Here is an 18676-nt window from a genome sequence, read left to right on the forward strand (position 1 = left end):
TATTCATCTGAAAAGCACTTGGTAAGTGCTCTGACTTTATCCCCACTGGGGAAAAGAGTGCAAAATAAATACCTCTGTGACTAGGAAAAGTTAAGGATAGAAGTATTAATAGAATTCCTCTATTCATGGGTATCTATCATCATTGTAAAGTCTTAAAGGAAAAGATTTAAAAAACCCTTCAAATTAATGGTAGTAGAAGTAATTTGTATAGTGACTAAAGAAACAAGGTGTTGTAATTAATATATGAAACAAACATAAATGTAGATTCTGTTTATTTCTAGGATGTGGACCTGGATCGCCAGTCTTTAAGCAGTATTGATAAAAATGCTTCCGAAAGAGGACAGAGCCAATTTTCGAATCCCACAGACGAAAGTTGGAAAAGTGGCCCTTATTCAAGTAAGTCTGCACTTCAGCTTCCTCACCACCTGCATTTGTGAAAATGACTCGATCTTCATTTAGGCTTCCCCACTCTAGTGACCTAAGAAGAGGTCCTAGTGGCCTACACCATGATGCTATGGAGCTCTCCTGGCCTTTGAAAGTACATACGTACACTTCACATACTCAGCTCCCGGCACCCACTGTAATGCCACCTTGCCAGGATACTTGTTGTCTGATTTGTAACTCAGGACAAGAGGCTTGGAAACTTTGACTCAAATCCTATGAACGATTCACAGAAGAGAACTTTGCCGTCTCCGTCTAGCGCTCCCTAAGTCCATCCAAAAGCTGCTCCTGGTAGTCAAGAGAACATTTAGAATAGTATGGGATTAAGAATGAGAGATGGGAAGTGGGAGAAGTTGCCCTCTCCTCTTGTGTGAGCCCCTTCATGAATAGAGCAAGAGCTCACATTCTGGGGGGCAAGGGGGTCAGTTGCGTCCTGCACCACATCCCAATTCATTTTGAAGGGCCCTATGATTCTCAGGCATGGCTTTTAGATGCTGGACCTTGAGGGACTCAAGTGAGAAGTGGAAGGTGGTGAAGATCCTTTCTGTGGACTCTGATCTGGTCATGGTTTATAGGATCCATGCCCATAGTATCAGTCCACACCCACTTGAATCCCTGTGCGTATGCTTTAAGTAGATTCGTAAGTAAACATTCAATAGCCCAGTCATGTTTTCTAATTCCCTCTTTTTTAGCTCAATTAATGTCAACTGATTTATTCACCCTAAAACTGAGATTTGGAATACAATCCCCGAGGTAGCTATAACAAAAAAAGCTTGCTAGCTAGGGCATGCAATTTTGTGTTTGGGGGTGGGTTTTGCTATTTTTAACTACAAGAGAGAATGTATTCTTTCATGAAGTGCTCACAAAAATGACACTGTCACCAAGAGTAGGGTAGACGTTTAGGGTGGCATTAGATGGGAATTAGATTGCTGTTTGTAGAGGATGTCATACACTGCATGCTTGTGAAAGAAATGGTCTGGGGGCTTTGGGGTCAAAGTGGCTTATGTGCCTACATTTGCTGATCTTTGTTAACAAGCTGAAATTGCTTTTGGACTAAAAGCCAGCGCACTGATAATTTTCCCAGACCAGAAACTTTTTGCCAGCCTCCTCATCAAATGTGTTGTGCAACTGGAACTGATTCAGACCATTGACAACATAGTATTTTACCCAGCAACTAGCAAGAAGGAAGATGCCGAGCATATGGCTGCTGCTCAGGTGAGAAACCTCTCATATATTACTAGTTCACAACATCTTGTATGTTTGCTGATGTGTTAGCATTTGCTTCCTGGTATGGCCGATGGGAACAGCGTTCCGTGCACCTTGGTGTTTAGTCATGCCGGCCACATGACCACGGAAATGTCTTCAGACAGCGCTGGCTCTTCGGCTTTGAAACGGAGATGAGCACCGCAACCCTAGAGTCGGATTCGACTGGCTTTCAAGCAAGGGAACCTTTACCTTTACCTTTTATGGCTGATGGGAAGAAAAGAGGAAGGGTCTTATGTTTAGTATTTGAGGTCTCCCTGAAACAATGACTTAGTTCCTCTTAATGGTTGTAGCACTCCACGCTAGCTGTGCAGAAGGGCATAGCCACTGACCTAAGCACGTTTTTCTTAAACTATGTATTAAAAGGTAAAGGTAAAGGTTCCCTTGCTCGAAAGCCAGTCGAATCCAACTCTAGGGTTGCGGTGCTCATCTCCGTTTCAAAGCCGAAGAGCCAGCGCTGTCTGAAGACGTTTCCGTGGTCATGTGGCTGGCATGACTAAACACCAAGGCGCACGGAATGCTGTTACCTTCCCACTGAAGTGGTACCTATTTATCTACTTGCAGTTTCTTGCTTTCGAACTGCTAGGTTGGCAGGAGCTGGAACTAGAGACGGGAGCTCACTCCATCATGCGGCACCCGGGTCTCGAACTGCTGAAGTACTGACCTTCCACAGCCTGCAGTTCAGCGTCTTTACCACTTGAGCCACCGCAGCTCCTAAACTAAACTAAAACTAAGCAAGTTTTTCTTAAACTATGTATTGCAAGTTACTAATTGTACTAAAGTTAGAATAGAACGAAGTCTGAGTCCAGTGGCACCTTTAAGACCAACAAAGTTGAATTCTGCATGCACACGAAAGCTTATACCCAGAATTAAACTTTGTTGGTCTTAAAGGTGCCACTGGGCTCAAACTTTGTTCTTCTGCTTCAGACCAACATGGCTACCCACCTGAATCTAAAGTCAGAACAGACAGTGATTAGGAAGGATAAGTCTGAAACGGATACTTGCCCTTTTTTTTCCAGGCTGGAGGAAAAATTTGCAAAACTTGCTGTTAAAATGGATAGGCCTCTCATGGTAAAACTACATTTGTACTGGGAGTGGGAGTAGCATAATGGCTAACAGACGAAGAAAGTCTCTGATTTAAATATCACTTCTGCCATATAACTACTAGGTACACTTAGGCATGTAATCCTTTCTTGACCTCATTGCCCGGTCTACAGTAATGAGAGTGATAATACTGACTGACTTTGCATGGTTGCCGTAAAGATTACAACAAGTAACGGGTTGGATCCAAACAGGTTTTTGGCTCTTGAAAAAGGAAGAAAGGGTTCCCCTTTGAACACAAGAATGGCTATTCTGCAGATCATATGACCTGCATGGACAAAAGCCATATGGAACAGGGACCTTTGGTAAGGAGGGGAATTGGGCGAGATTGAGTGGAAAAGCTGGCTGGATCCAATCCAGTGTATGTGAAAGTAGAATGTAAATCTAAATATTATAATTAACAAAATATTAATGATGACTGAGATTGTGTTCTATATTTTCCTTCAGTGTAGCAACTGCTATTTGTGTCTGTGTGTGTTGCTCTTCTCATGGCATGGAGGAGAGAATGCACATTCAGATCAAGGCACCATGTTTCTGAATCCATTGTGCTTCAGCATAACATCTGGACTTTCACTGATTGTGTCACACAGAATCACCTAGACAGAATCTTTAGGATGTGCTTCTCTGATTCTGGTTGTGTGTGGGCTCCCAGTGCTTTCACAGTGCATTTACAAATACAATTGGTGGTCTCATACAGGGGAATACAGGGCAGATGCCCCAGGTCCTGCACTTGGGGCCCCACCAATATACTGTGAGCCCCACCACCACCATGTAGTCACCACTGATCCCCTGTGCTGCCTGAGACTCAGGCATAGGGAGAGAGTGATGAGCTGTAGGGTGGTGGTGACTCCCATTACCGTACAACCGATCCCCCACCCATGCTGCCCATCCTTAAGTTTTGCTTGGGCCCCACTAAGACCACCTCTGTGCAAACCGGGGAAAACATTTGGATTGTAGAACACTTAGGCTTTCAGACAAGGCTTCCCGTAACTGGATTTTCTTCTTTAGAGGGACACCCTAGACTCAGACATCCACATTGACACTGAAGATCAAGGAATGTACAAATACATGTCTTCGCAACATCTTTTCAAGTTGCTGGACTGTCTGCAAGAGTCTCATTCATTCTCAAAAGCTTTTAACTCAAATTATGAACAACGGACTGTCCTGTGGAGAGCTGGTAAGCACATAAAAAGTGTCAAGTACAATGGATATAAAATGCCTTTCAAGTTTCCCTGCATCATGATCTTATGGGTTATACCGATTGAAATTTTAAACTGGGGGGCGGGGGATATTCATCTAATGACATGGAATCATTTCTTTGGTTTTCTTGTTAAATATATAATTTAGAATGTTCTGCAAACTTACATCACTGGTGTAGTGATCATTGTATGCAATAGCTGCTCATACTGCTTGCATCACTGAAGAATTCTGCAGATTTGATTCCAGGGAAATGAAGCATTAAGGTGGTAGAGCCAGTTTTGTAGACTTTGGGAATGTGGTTGTCCCTCAAGGCATATTTCTCTGTAATCTACAGGATATACAGTTTTCATTTAAGCCCTGAACCAAGCTTTGTGACTCCCAGCTTTGGGCCAACTACCCATTTCCCATACGTGTTTTAAACTGGAAAAGCCACTTCAGGAAGGGAGTGACCAGAACTGTGAGGCAGTAAAATGACAGGGACACTTTACTTTCCTGGCTACCGATGGGATTTGTCCTGTCAAATTGCCTGAAACTTTGCAGGGTAGAAAAAATGCTTGCGGGTGATTTGAGTCAGAGGAGCTGTGGACTGCTAAAGAGTTAGACATCTTCCTCCTGTACTGGCTACAACCATTTCTTATATCAGTCATCCCACCCAAAAGTGGCTTTTCCAGTTTAAAAAGGGCATTTGGGCTGCCATATGTTCCCAAGTTATGGGTCTGTATGCAGCCTGGAAAATTCCATTTATTGATGTTGAGCTTCTTCCACCTACTGAGCCCCATCACCTTGAATTCTTGAGTCTTGGCTATGAGAGTTTTTCCCCATGGTGGTTCTGCTCATTGATTTTCAGGCTTTGTAATTACTCTCTATGACCAGCTGTCCTAGTGATTCAGATCCTGTGTCTACATCCCACATTTGCTTTGGTCTGGCCACATCTCAGCTTGCTTCCACTGCTGTTCCACTTCCATTTGTGCCAGGCTTACTGAAAACCACTGATCTTGCACAAACAGAAGTATTCGCTGCAGAATGAAATGAACTGCGAGGTGGCCAGAGCGAAGCGTGTGTGGAACTTGGCTGTAGGATCTAAGCCATGATGTCTGACTTCCAGGGCTCCTGGTTTTTAAGCCTTGCAGTGCTGATAGTGGCTAGATCTTTCAATAACAGGTCAACCTCTAAATCTTTAAGAACCAGATCTCAGACCCTTTGGGCTCCATAACTAGGCTATTACTTCTTTTAGATATGAAATTGGTTTTGCCTTAATTATGCCTTTGTCAGCTAATTCTTTGTACTGTCCTTGGCTTTTCTAGGATTCAAGGGAAAATCGAAACCCAATCTTTTAAAACAAGAGACCAGCAGTCTGGCTTGTTGCTTGAGAATCCTTTTCCGAATGTATGTTGATGAAAACCGCAGAGATTCCTGGGATGCTATACAAGAGAGACTTCTGAAGTAAGAATTATTTCCTCCCTTGTGGCATTGGGATACAAGCTGGTGGTTGCTTACAGCTGCAGGATTCCAATGCCTATACAGATTTCTTTTCTCTAGACCCTTCTATTCATTTCACTATAGCAACACAGTCAAGACATGGAAAGGGATAAGGATGCCGATTGAACGCTTCTGTTGAAGCTAGTGGATGTGACGCTTGGGTGTGCACATAGGTATCCCATCCAAGTACTAACCAGGCCCGACCCTGCTTAGCTTCCGAGATCAGATGAGATTGAGCGTGTTCCCAAGAATGGAGTGACTTTAAAATATATCTGGAAAAGAACTGGGATGTGAAACAAAACTTAATATGTTTAGATCAATATTAAGTCAAATGATGTTATCTTTAGATTGTATGAGAAGAAACTGATATTGTTGATGATATGAAGTAATTTGGAGCAGGGGTGGAAGCATTGTGGGAAGACATTGGAGGGAGGGGAGGAACTGGGAATGGGGTAGACAATTGATAGAATGAAATGATTTAATCTTACATGTTGTATTCCTGAGAAAAATAAAATTTGTTTACCAAAAAAAAAGAGATTGAGCGTGTTCAGGGTGGCCATAGGCGCTCATAGCTTAGGATGTTTAGTTCCCCCATACTACTCTTACAAGAGGCCATCGACCCTGATTTCAGTGTGTGCCACTGTTAGGCTTAATTTCCAGTGTGATAGGCAAAGTTGTTTGGAGATGGAAAAGGGAAATTTTGGCCTGTTAGAATTATCCAGGTAGGACAATGATCACAGGTCCCCATGTTGGTCCATTAGAGGGGGGAAAAACCCAAAACAGACCCTACAAAATGCCTTTTTATTAACCAACCTCAAATGTCACAACTAGAGAGAAAGCTTGCAAGGTTCTCCAGAATTCATCAGGTTGGATGTTCAAAAGGAAAAAGGAGGGAAGAAGAGAGAGAGATTTCAGGGCATGATGGAAACGCCCCAAGTCTAAAATTAAATGTAGGAAATGTTGCAGAGTTAATTAGATTTGATGGCGCTAGATGCTAAACGGGCTTCAATTTGTAGCAAAAACTCCTGGGATAAAGAAATAGAAAATGGCTATTTCCTTTGGAAAATAATAAAACCCAGATATAATTACTTCTTGCATTGTTCAGTAGAACAATGACAGCCTTTTGTGTGCCAGATGAAGAAAATCACTCCTTTATTGTTGTTGTTCAGTCGCACAGTCGAGTCCGACTCTTCGCGACCCCATGGATCATCTCCCGCCAGGCCCTCCTGTCTTCCGCCGTCCTCTGAAGTTGACTCAATTTCATGTTCGTTGCATCGATGACACTGTCTAACCTTTATTGAGTCAGTGACAATACTTGCATCTCAGTAGAGTCTTCAGCAGTAGGATTTTTTAAAAGGCAACATTATGTTAAATAGTGAATGTTTACAAAAAACAGTTGGGAGTTGTTTTCCTCTTTCCATTAAACTGCATCGATCTAAACCCACATGCATCACTTGATTGGAATGGAGGGTAGGTAGGAAACCTTTCTAGGCTATTTGCTTACTTTTCTTTTTTATGTGAATCTTCCTCTAGTGTATGCAGTGAAGCATTGGCCTATTTTATTACTGTGAACTCAGAAAGCCACAGAGAGGCCTGGACTAATCTTTTATTGCTGCTTTTAACGAAAACACTTAAAGTCAGTGATGAAAAGGTAAGAAATGAAATGGTAAGAGACAAAATTGTACAAAAGACTCCTCTCCCTCCTCTCCTCTCCTCTCCTTGGTTCATTCAGTCTTTCTGGTAGTACCAGACAAGATACAAGATAATTTTACCGCCTGGCTTTTTAATTACCTTTGGATTAAACAAAAGGATTCTAATTTCACATAATGCACAGAGAAGAGTATGTATACAGATCAAAGATGGAGGACTAGCAGTGGCTAGATTCCGTGCAGGCAGCCTATGAGTAAGCAATTCATATGCTTAGAATTGTTATAATTTAGTAATCTTGCACATACTTTAACATTGGTTTGGGTTCCAAGAGCTAAGTTTTTATTAACCACATGTCATGACCAGTGAGCAAGCTTTGGATAGAACAAAAAGGAGATTAAAGGAAAGATAACCTGAGGCAATATAAGCCCGACAGTGAGGTTGGGAAGAGGGAGCTGTGGAGCTGTCCCAAGATGTTGAAGCCTTTGACACATTACCACCATGGGGAGTTAAAGTCCGATATCAGCTATAAGTTCCCACGGGGACTCATTTCTCAAGCGTGTGGGGGCCTGATCTGGATTGGGACTGCAGCATGAAAGGGATGGGAGCTCTTGCTTTCCACTGGGCCGTTTTCGTGACCTGAAACAGGAGTCGTGGGGTGTTACTTGGGCCACTGGCAACCACATGTGTAGCCCATCAGTATATGTACAGACACCAGTAGGGCAAATATCAGCTCCTCCCGGGGGCTGTTATGGATTGGGAAAATGGCATTGGGGAGGCCTGCACTTGAGAACTGAGATCCAATAAGGAATTCACATGACTATAAAGTCTCTGTGGTGGCTTCTGATTCTAAATGGGTTTAGAAGTATATGATGTATATGAAGTTATACAAGACAAGCAGCCTTCTGCCTCGTAGTCAGAATCACGTGCAAGAAAGCACTACAAGAGGTAAGTTAGGCTCAGGACTCTTTCTGGCTGCTGGGATTTCCTCAAAGCCCCAAAGAGAAACTCACAAAACTATAGAAGCTGGCCAACCCATTCAGTCACTGTACCAGCACTGATCAAAGTTACCTGGGTCAGACTATTTAGAGCCTCAAGTGTAGATCCAGGGCAACTCCATCCCAACTGCATGGAACCCAGGCAGTCTTTTCCTTTAACTTTCTGTGTGAAAAGTTGGAATAGCAGTTGCCTGCTTCCAAGGTCTAGTGTGAGGCTGAACAAAATAAATCACTTTTGTTCCTATAAAAAGAGATTCATGATGACAACCACACTGCATTAGCTAAAGGTTTCCCTTGCTCGAAAGCCAGCCGAATCCAGCTCTAGGGGCCAGTGCTCATCTCCGTTTCCAAGTCTAAGAGCCAGCGCTGTCTGAAGACTTCTCCGTGGTCATGTGGCTGACATGACTAGATGCCGAGGTGGACGGAATGCTGTTACCTTCCCACCACAGTGGTACCTATTTATCTACTTGCAATTTCTTGCTTTTGAACTGCTAGGCTGACAGGAGCTGGGGCCAGACAGGAGCTCACTCCGTCCAGCGGCACTTGGGTCTCGAACTGCCAAGCTACCGGCCTTCCGGTCTGCAACTCAGCGTCTTAACCTCTGAGCCACCATTACCAACCCCTAAATTAAATATATTGAGATGTGAAGGTTGAATTCTTTAAGAGGTTGCAAATGGCCACTTGCTTGTGAGAAGCTGTTCTTAAACCATTCATATATAACTAAATGTTGAGATAATATGAAAATTCATTCTTTAGACCATCGGATGGCCAACAGGTGTGAAGTGTGTGCAGTCAGGGGTGCTTTGGCCACTTCATACCCGTCTCAAAGACAGGAGTGGAAGTTTTTAACAAAAGCAGCTTACATCTCTGTCATTCCACAGAATATGCAAAAGCGAGGGTGCCTTATAATGAGAAGACTGTAGTCTATGGAATGACTATTGTAGGCACTACTAACTACAGCACCGTCCTGTAGTTTGTGATCCACTCCCTATTGTTTATATTGTATCTTTGTTGTTTACATTATTCTCTTATTCTGTAATTCTAGCCCAATTGCATTGTTCATTGGTTGTCTTAAGTGGTCTGACTGCACTGTTCTATATCTTGTAATCTGCTTTGAGCCTCAGCAAGAAAGGCTGACTATAAAGTAAATACATAAAGAAAAGGAGATAGATCTGGCTCACAGGTTGCCTGTTAGCAGATCTGCACTAGATGGATCTTGGTCTCATAAGAAACTAGTGAATAGGCTTAGTGATGGACCCAAGACTTGTTGACAGTTCAGTGCAGCATACCAGAATATTGCTATGCCACAATCTTAAGTAACAACTAAGATAATAGAAGTTAACTTTTCCCTTTTTCTTGCTTTTGTAAGGTCACTAATTGTTCCCCTTTCTTCTTTTTCCTCCCAAGTTTCAAGCTCACGCTTCAACATATTACCCCTATCTATGTGAAATCATGCAGTTTGACCTGATCCCAGAGCTCCGAGCCGTGCTGCGGAAGTTCTTCCTGCGTATCGGTGTAGTGTTCAAAATCTGGATTCCCGAAGAACAGTTACGGACAACTGGGACCCATTCGCTTGCATGGTAGCTCCGTGGCTGCTCTTTCCCAAATTCTATTTAAAGAATGATGGCAGGAGGAGAGAAATGAATAACTAGGAGGTCTGTCTGAAGAAAAAGAAGAGAAACCTTGAGGGCCGCAGGGTTAAACTGATCAAGCTGGTATTTCTGAAGGAAACCTTGTCATTCTGGCTGCCCTATAAAAATAGCTGTTAGCATTTTCACAATTTAATGCAGTAAATGTCAAGTCATTCCTATCACTAAGCTTTGTCTCTTCAAATCTGTTTGCAATGGTTCCCTCTTTTAATGCCTTCCAGCGAATTCCCCTTAATCTGCTGGAATTGATTAATGAATGGAAACTAATTCCCACAGATAATAGTTAATATATGCATATAGGCTTGTGATGCTAGCAAATATATTAATAGTTAAGAAGGGAGTGAAGATCATTGGAAAAATCATGCTGGAATATTTCTCCTTTCCTCGTTGTTGTGCATCCAATTTTAAACTGGGTCCCTTTTCTCAAATGGTTTGGCATGGTCTCTTCTGTAAACACATAGCAAGAGGGTCCTTGGCTCGTCTGAGCCAGCAAAACTCCCAAGCGGTCTTTATCTGCACCCATCTATATTGCCATCTAGCTGTATGTTACAGAATACATGTAGTATGGTGGTGCACAGGTAGCCAATATTGGATTGGCTTGTAGCTGATAGTTCTTTTTCCACCACACCTTGATACCGGGAAAGAATCTACACTGTGGTCTCCAACTTCAGCGAAGTCATTTGTGAAGAGATACTGTTACAAAGGAAATATGACACCCCCCAAAAAAACCCAGCACAAGACCATTATCACAGCCTCTTGATCCAGTTTGAAATCTCTGATGATTTGAGTGGGCAAGACTGTTGAGAGTTTTGGAAGTCCTGATTTTTTTATATTTAATAATATGGAGCAAATGGTAAAATGAAACTTTAAATCTCTGAAGTGCACATGGAATGAATTAAAATTTATACTGGTTGATCAACCCTTTTCCTTTTTTGAATAGTACCTAGATTATCATTTGGGTAGACGCAGGCTATCTTTAAGGTGTGTCAAGATATATTGTATTTTTACTGTGGAACTGAGAGAGAGGGTTGTTTGATTGCTTGGTTAGTACTGATTATCAATGGTGGTATGAGGGAGAAAAATCTGGTTCCTTTTGGGACCACCTGATTAATTAATATAAGTGCACATGTACTTGCAACGAACGTCTGTGGGCAATAGGAGGTAAATTTGGAATTTTATCAATGCAGTTCTGACTTTTGTGGCTGCAGGATTTTTTGTTTTCTTTTGTAAGGCCACATTTTAGCATTCTTGACCCACTGAAGGCAATAGTAGTTTTGTAAGGTATGGCAGGCTAGCACCCATGTATATTATTTGTATGAGAGGGGAAGAAGAAAATGGATTCTGTCCAAGTGTATTAAAATGCAATTGCAAAAGTATTATCAATTATATTTTATGCCTCTCATATCTGCAAATGAGAACTGTAAGAATATTAAAGTGGGGGGGAGGGGGTGTCATGAACTGTAATTCTAAACAAAAATCTTTTCAAGATGGTGGCTTCCAAGTTAAAATGAATTTAGCATTGGAGGCCAAGGTGTTTGATCCTGGAGGACCAGAATTGTTGGTTGGTTTTATTTTATGATATATACTGGTGCTCTCTCTTTCTGTCAACTTAATTTTTGTTTATAACCAAGCAGTTTGTGTTTTACATTTCTTTTGTTTTTGGTCATTAATAGGATGAGTGAAAACTGTTTCTAAGTTTTAATTTCTTTACCAAAGAATTTTACATGACAAGTGCAGCATTTTGTCCCATGTAAATTATGGTGGCAAAACTACAGCTGATTTATAAGAAAAGGATCATGGTAACACTTAGTTACAGGCAAAAAGTTTAACCTTCTTCTGCATGAAAAGCAATTAAGACTTATGTTTTGCAATTTAAAGAGGCATTTCAAAAAGTACTGCAAGAAATCATTTATTTTTTTATTGGTTTTTAAAAATTCTTTATCTTGCTTTGCATTTTTCTTGTAATTGGACTATTTATTTATTTTTCACTGTTATAGTTCTTCTATTAATGTGTATTACGAATGTAGCTTGGTCCCATCCCTATTTGTCAAACATCACCTATTCAAATTTGCATTCATTTGATTCACTTTAGGAACCATGGCAGCATTACAACTGATCTTTCAAAATTTGAATGAGAAGTGCAATACATATGGGATTCAAACAGTATCTTCCAAATCTTTGCAACGTAAAGTACTGTGAAGCTTTATAGATATATGAGATGTTTGCTTATATGTAGAATATTCTGATCATAAAACATAGAGCCTTTTGAAAGACTGAGAGTTAAATGACTTTATTTCCTTAGGAAACTATGTTTAGCAGTCAACACTTGCATCTTCAAATGGCTGAATTTTAAAGATACTTGGAAAATAAATTCTAGATTACCATGTGTGTTATCATGGGATGGGAAGAGGCTCCATAACAGCCTTATTCCAGATGTTTTTGAGAGTTTGTGTGTGTATTAGATTTGTAGAGAGTGATGCAGTAGTATATGTAATGTCTGAATGTGTTCTTGCAGTGGCTGTTTCTCCAGTATACTCTATTCCCCCCCCCCTTTTCTCTTTGGCAACACCAAGCTCCATGGACAGTCATAACAATGACATGTATTTCCCCCAGAAATTCCATCTGCTGCCCTTACAATGCCCATGTAATCATGGCTAAGAGATCAAGAGCAAGCCATGAGCTCACATGGAACGCAGGTGCCCTTTTGCCCTTTCTAGGGCCATCTCCTCTCTCTCTTTCCTTCCTTGACAGGTATGATCATGATTAAAGACTGCATTTACACTGTGGTTAATCATGAGGAAATTAATAGGCTTTCTCCTAACCCTGGTTGGCAAATCTGCTTTAAACCATGAATCGAAGATGTGTACCCTAGTTAATGCTACCATTGTTAGTGGCAGTGCATGATTGAAGCAGAAAAGGGAAGAAATTTCTACCAGAGAAAAGAGGAGCACAGAAACCTACAGTCTGTTCCTGATCTCTTAACCATCATTGCAATATTACTGCAGTGGGCCACTGTACTTTCTTTTATATCTTAAATAAATATTCACAAGTTCCGGTTACAGAAAGCCATGCTACAAATGGGTATGTAAAATCCAGTGTTACAAAATGTGCAGACCTACATGTAGATGTTTCATTCTGTCAGTACTGAAGTAGCAACCTACATGAAACAGGTAAGAAAGAAGAGGGTGAACCTGTTGATGAGAGAAGCCATTAAAATGACTTTAATTCTGATTCCTGCATTATTATGTAATGGAGCAGGTAGCATTTATCTTCTTTTACGCCCCATCTGGAAGAGAGTGTTTATGCAAATTCTAAAACATGGAACAAATGCCCAGTATAGTTCCTTTAGCAAAAATTTGGTAACATGACTTCACACCAGGACTATACAGGCCACAGATGTCTTAAGCCTGCATATTTGCACATAAGCTGGCTTAGTTTTAATAAACATGGATGGAGTCAGATTAGGTGAAATAGTTTGTACGCTGCATTTTATAAAGGCAGTTTGGTCACTGCTGAAGTTAATGTAAGCCACTGTAAGTGGCCAGGAAAATTTTGCCCCTGAATACTTTAGAATTAACCAAATGATGCAATGTGATGATCCATGGCCTTTGAAGCAAACAAAATAGTGATCTGTGAGAGGTGCAATTCCCTAAATGTCTCGACATTTTGTCCAGAATATCTTTGCAACTTTAAATAAAATATACTTTGTGCAAATGTATGTTTTATCTATATAATGCCTAAAATGAGTTATGAGCTACTTTTTCTTAAGAGATCTTCTATTATGAAGTGCATTTAATATCATTAAGTTAATGAAAAGCATTCCTTGCCCGATGGATGTATACATTTTTGAGAGAATAGCAGAATAATTATATAATATGAAAAGCGATGTAAAGTTTTTTTACATAAAATATGTATAATACTGTTGTATTCCATGCTTTAATCAGGTGGTAAATAAAGTTTAAAAACAAATTTCAGTTTTTAGATATAGTGATTTAAAGCTTACGTAAACAATTTGTTTGCATCCAGTTTGATGGTGGCACTGTGAAGGAAAACAGAGGCACAGTTCAGATGTAGCAGTAAATCTTGCGAGTGCTTCAGGCTTGCTCATATGAATCATCTCATGTGGCTTTTGTTATTTTCAGGTTTGCAACAAACTATAGTTTGCCATTTCAACGGGACTGGCAAACTATGTTATGCATTTTCTTTACAAACCAAGATCAAACCAAATGCAAGCCACTGTTTGGGTTTTCAGATTCAAAAGTAATTAATTTTATCATTGCATATGAAAGAAAGGGGTTGGAGTAGTTGGAGAACCTAAAGCTCTTTGAGGCTTGTTCACTCAGCAGCAAACCATGGTATGTTGTTACGTCTGAACCATGCCACATGTTTGCATCTGTGAAGGGACTAAGTATGAGTTGATGCACTGCCACAAAACAGATAGGCGCAAAAGGTGTGGTATCTCACATAATGAGGTGTGTAATACATATGGAAGTGAAACCGTCTTCCAGATCTTTGCCCTGAACAGCTAAACACCACCTCTCTCACCAAGTACCCTCGTTCCTGTGGAGGAAATGGCTGCTTTGGAGGATGGAGTCTATGGCATGATAACCTTCTGAGGTCCCTCTCCTCCTCATACCCCACCATCTGCAGGCTCTACCCCCAAAATCTCTAGGAATTTCCGAACATGGAGTTGGCAACCCTATCTCTTTCCCATACAACAGCCATCCTGCCTTTTATCTGCCCCTTTGTCTTAAGCTATCCCCCTCACCACCCCTGGCAGCCTCTACCTAGAAACCAGGGCCCAGCAGCTTGGTGGAAGCCACAGGGCCAGGGCCACTTGCATGGTAGGGGACCCTCAAGAACCTGTGGTTCCTTCACTGTCACTTTCCCCTGTATCCCCCTCCCCACAGTATTTCATCTTTCCCTCCCCCCGGCAACCCCCATATTTTCTCCCTTTACCTCTGCCTCATTGTCTCCTCAACCATTCACCAACCTACCATCTAGTTGCCTCCTATCTTGAGCTATATTATTTACTACATTCATATCCCACCTTTCTCCACAGTGGGGACCAAATCAGCTCAGTAGATTGAGTGAGTTTGAACAGCAAGATGGGGATTGGAATCTTGCTCTCCCGAATCCTACTCTGAAGGTCTAACTGCTATACCGCACTGGCTTTCATAGGGTAGCTGCTGTTGAACAGTAGAAAACAGCCAGGCCTAGTTGAATGATGCAGGTCGGGTGGTATCAGTCACCCAGAGATTGCTGCCAGGCCTAGGGTTGCCAACCTCCAGGTGGGACCTGGAGATATCCCAGAATCACAACTAAACACTGGACAAAGGTTTGTCCTCCTCACTCCACTACAAACTCTCCAGTAATTTCCCACCCTGGAGCTGGCAACCCTAGTCAGGCCTGGCCCCAAGATGTCCCCCCTCAAAGGCCAAAATTGGTCTGAAAAGAGCCCTGCCCCCTTCTCCCTTTTACTCACAGAACCAAGCTTTGGAATGCTGTGGTTGCCTAGAAACAGACACTGAGGAAATCTGTTGCTTAAAGCTACTGGTGCTGCTTTTATCATTTTGGAAGTTTTTAATCCCCCAATATATATTTATTGCTCTTCCCCTTCAAGGAACTTGAGGTAGCATACACAGTTCTTTCTCCCTTTTATCTTCATAACCGCCCTGTAAAGTAGGTAAGGCCATAGAAGAGCCCTACTGAATTAGACCTGAAAAGTGTTCCATCTAATTCAGCAACCTAGTTGTAACCCACTAAGGTCCTAATATCTGCAGGGAGAGTGGGCAGGTTCAGTCGGTTTTGACAGCAGAACTCCCACCTATGGTTATCAAGAATATGTAACTGCTGTTACTACACATGTACTTAAACTCAGACATAAGAGAGGCAATACAACCAATGCACTTTAACATTTAAAATAAACTCTTTATATAAACAAAACATGGAGGTTTTCATATAAATCCTCATTCACTTCTGGTTGGTTGCTGTTACTTCATAGCACTGAATCTTCAGGATATTACTGAGTACAGATACCTTCAGCATCTACAAGAATGCACAGAACAGAAAAAATACTAAGCACATAGATAATACATATATTGTAGGTCCATATGTTGTAAGCTCACTGATATTGGAACAGCATATGAGGTTTCCAGGCTGTACTTGGGAGGCTGCAGCTCTTCTCAGTTGACTCCGGGATTTACCTGTAATAATTCAAGGCAGGCCTTAACACAGCAAAGTCTATATAGGCCTCTCCCCAAGATGTTGCCTCTTTCTGGGCCAGGCTGAACTGCTCGTTGCATTAACAAACAGAATACTAAGGAAGATGTTTAAAAGGATCAATAACTATAAAATTACATATTTTCACAATCATATGAAATTACTATTAAGTATCTTAATAGTCCCAAACCAACATTTAATAACTTCCCAAAAAGTAACTTCACCTTTGTTTAAAAGAATCTGTAATAATTACATTGGTTAACAGCATTTACCTGCAATAATTCAAGGCAGGCCTTAACACAGCAAAGTCTATATAGGCCTCTCCCCAAGATGTTGCCTCTTTCTGGGCCAGACTGAACTGCTGGCTACTGGGAATACCCAGCCTCCTTTAGGGAAGGCTACAAGCACTGAGCATGCTCATTAACTAAGTATAGAAGGGGGGAAAGGGAGTTAATTGCCACACCACCTATTGGCAAAAGCAGGCGTGCCTGATCCCTGTATGCTGTTAACAACTACAAAACTGCATGGGTTACTGAAAAGTACTGAGAAGCGTTGAGTGATTTCAGCAAGTACTTTTATTCGGATGGAACAAGACAAAGTACGCCGGCTCGCAGGCCGGTTTATATGCTCAGAAAACCCACCACCAAAACACCCCCCCTACTTCCCTATAGGCTATATACAGTAGCCGAGAGTCCCATAGGCTCTCGGCTGCGGACCTGGCCCTCTGATAGGTGCAGGCTAGGATCCGCTCGGCTATTGTTCATGAGGAGCGAAGCTTCATGGCGGAGTACATTACAGTTACATAGTCACATAATTTACCAACCAGTTGCCTTGCAGGGTTAAAAGAACATTGTTGCCTCCTCATTTTCATCACATTCTGATGTGAAGGTTCCCTTTAGTAAAAATGGCCATAACTGTTGATGGGCCTCTCCACTATGAGTCTCATCATGAGTTTCCTGTGTTATTTGTTCCCCCAACCAGGATAGCCCAAGCTAGCCTGATCTTGGGAGCCAAGCAGCGTCAGCCCTGGTTAGTATTTGGATGGGAGACTACCAAGGAATACTAGGGTCAATATGCAGAGGCAGGCAATGGCAAACCACCTCTGAATGTATCTTGCCTTGAAAGTCTTACAGGGTTGCCAAAAAAGAAAAATGCCAGTGGTCACTTCAATGCTCCCTCTAAGCTGTGGAGTCTTGTGAGCAAAAATTCTACTTTGTGAGCTACTGGCATTAAAGTTGTGAGCAAGTGATTTGGCTACTATATAAATTAGTTTGCTCTGGAGCCATCCTTTCTGAGCTAAGACAAAAATGTGTGAGCCGGAGGCTAAAAAACTGTGAACTCAGCTTAGAGGGAACGCTGCATCCATTGGCTGCAAATCCCACAATTTCTCATTGAGTAAGAAGTATTTTGTTTTGTCCATAATGAATTGACCATTGACTTATTGTTGTTCCCGAGTTTGAGTTCTTATGGGAGAGGGAGCAGGAAGTTCTCTATCCACTGTCCATGCATCATTTTATAAACCTCTATCATATCCCCCCTGGTTGTCTTTTTTCTAAAGTGAGAAAAGACTTTCCTCATAGGATAGGTACCCCGCCCCTCTCGCGTGTGATATCCGTCCCCCCAGTTCTTGATGGGAGCTCTTTAAAAAGTTATGGCCGCCTTCTCTGTTCTCGGCGGCAGCTGCGACGCCCGCATGTGAGGCTAAACGTTCCCTTGCCTCCCTGAGCCCCGGGGTGGTGGCCTTGGACTTGTAGGGGCAAATTCTACCTCTCGCGTATGATGTCCCAGCGGTGTTGCCACTGCGACATCACACGTGAGAGGTCATTCTGGCTCCCCCAGCTCTCGGGAGGGGCTCTTTAATAAGTTATGGCCACCATCACTGTTCTCGGCGGCAGCTGCAACCAGGGCCGGCCCGAGGTTGTCCTGCGCTCTAGGCGAGACGGGAGGAAGGGAGAGCCAGCCGGAGGAGAGGTGGTGCCGAGGGAAGCCCCTCCCCTGGACCGCCGGGGACCATGCGCGGGGTGTGGGGGTGCGGCACAGGCGGCGCTGGAACAAGGCAAGGGGGGGCGTTAACTAATGTTGTTGTACTAACTTTACCAGTTCAGTTTACCAGCCCAAGCCGTTATCTTTAAGGGCAGAGAGAAATTCTGCCCACCCCCTTAAAAGTGCAGCTTGCATTGTATTACAACAACCTAACAAGGCTAATATACTTTCACATAAAAGGGCCTCTTCTGTATTGCAAAATAAGCCACAAGAAAGTTTTGCCATGCAGAAATTAAGCACACTGAGGCTAAGTTAGGGTGGAGGAGAGAGAAAAGGCGCTATTTACACCCAAGTTTGATCACCGACATCGCAACGCGCCGCTGACAAGGAGAGGAAGTTGCGGGGGAGGAAGTGTCCAAGGAGGGCACCGGGAATGGGAGCCGCACTCCAATTCACCCTTTACAGGTCCTCCTTTCCCAGAGGGACGACGACACCCCCCCCCCCCATCATCCCCCCAAAAAGGAAAGCGGGAGGGGGGGGAGGAAAGGAAAAAGGAGGACATCGCAGCCCGCCGCTGACAAGGAGAGGAAGTGGCCGGGGAGGAAGTGTCCAAGGAGGGCGCCGGGAATGGGAGCCGCGCTCCAATTCACCCTTTACAGGTCCTCCTTTCCCAGAGGGACGACGACCCCCCCC

General features: G+C 42.6%; 1 protein-coding gene across 1 annotated transcript in view; it reads left to right on the plus strand.

The window, feature by feature from the left end:
• The window catches only part of ARFGEF2 (ADP ribosylation factor guanine nucleotide exchange factor 2), a 58941-nt gene extending 47790 nt beyond the window's left edge, over positions 1 to 11151 (plus strand). The window contains 7 exon segments of the mRNA XM_015410921.1: positions 2 to 21; positions 282 to 396; positions 1526 to 1656; positions 3814 to 3982; positions 5310 to 5448; positions 7018 to 7135; positions 9537 to 11151. Of these exon segments, the coding sequence (XP_015266407.1) occupies positions 2 to 21; positions 282 to 396; positions 1526 to 1656; positions 3814 to 3982; positions 5310 to 5448; positions 7018 to 7135; positions 9537 to 9713 (869 nt within the window). The 3' untranslated portion in view covers positions 9714 to 11151.
• Positions 11152 to 18676: the final 7525 nt, after the last annotated feature.

The sequence above is a fragment of the Gekko japonicus genome, unplaced genomic scaffold, assembly GCF_001447785.1.
Source record: "Gekko japonicus isolate JY-2015 unplaced genomic scaffold, Gekko_japonicus_V1.1 scaffold125, whole genome shotgun sequence".
NCBI classification, from domain to species: Eukaryota; Metazoa; Chordata; class Lepidosauria; order Squamata; family Gekkonidae; genus Gekko; species Gekko japonicus.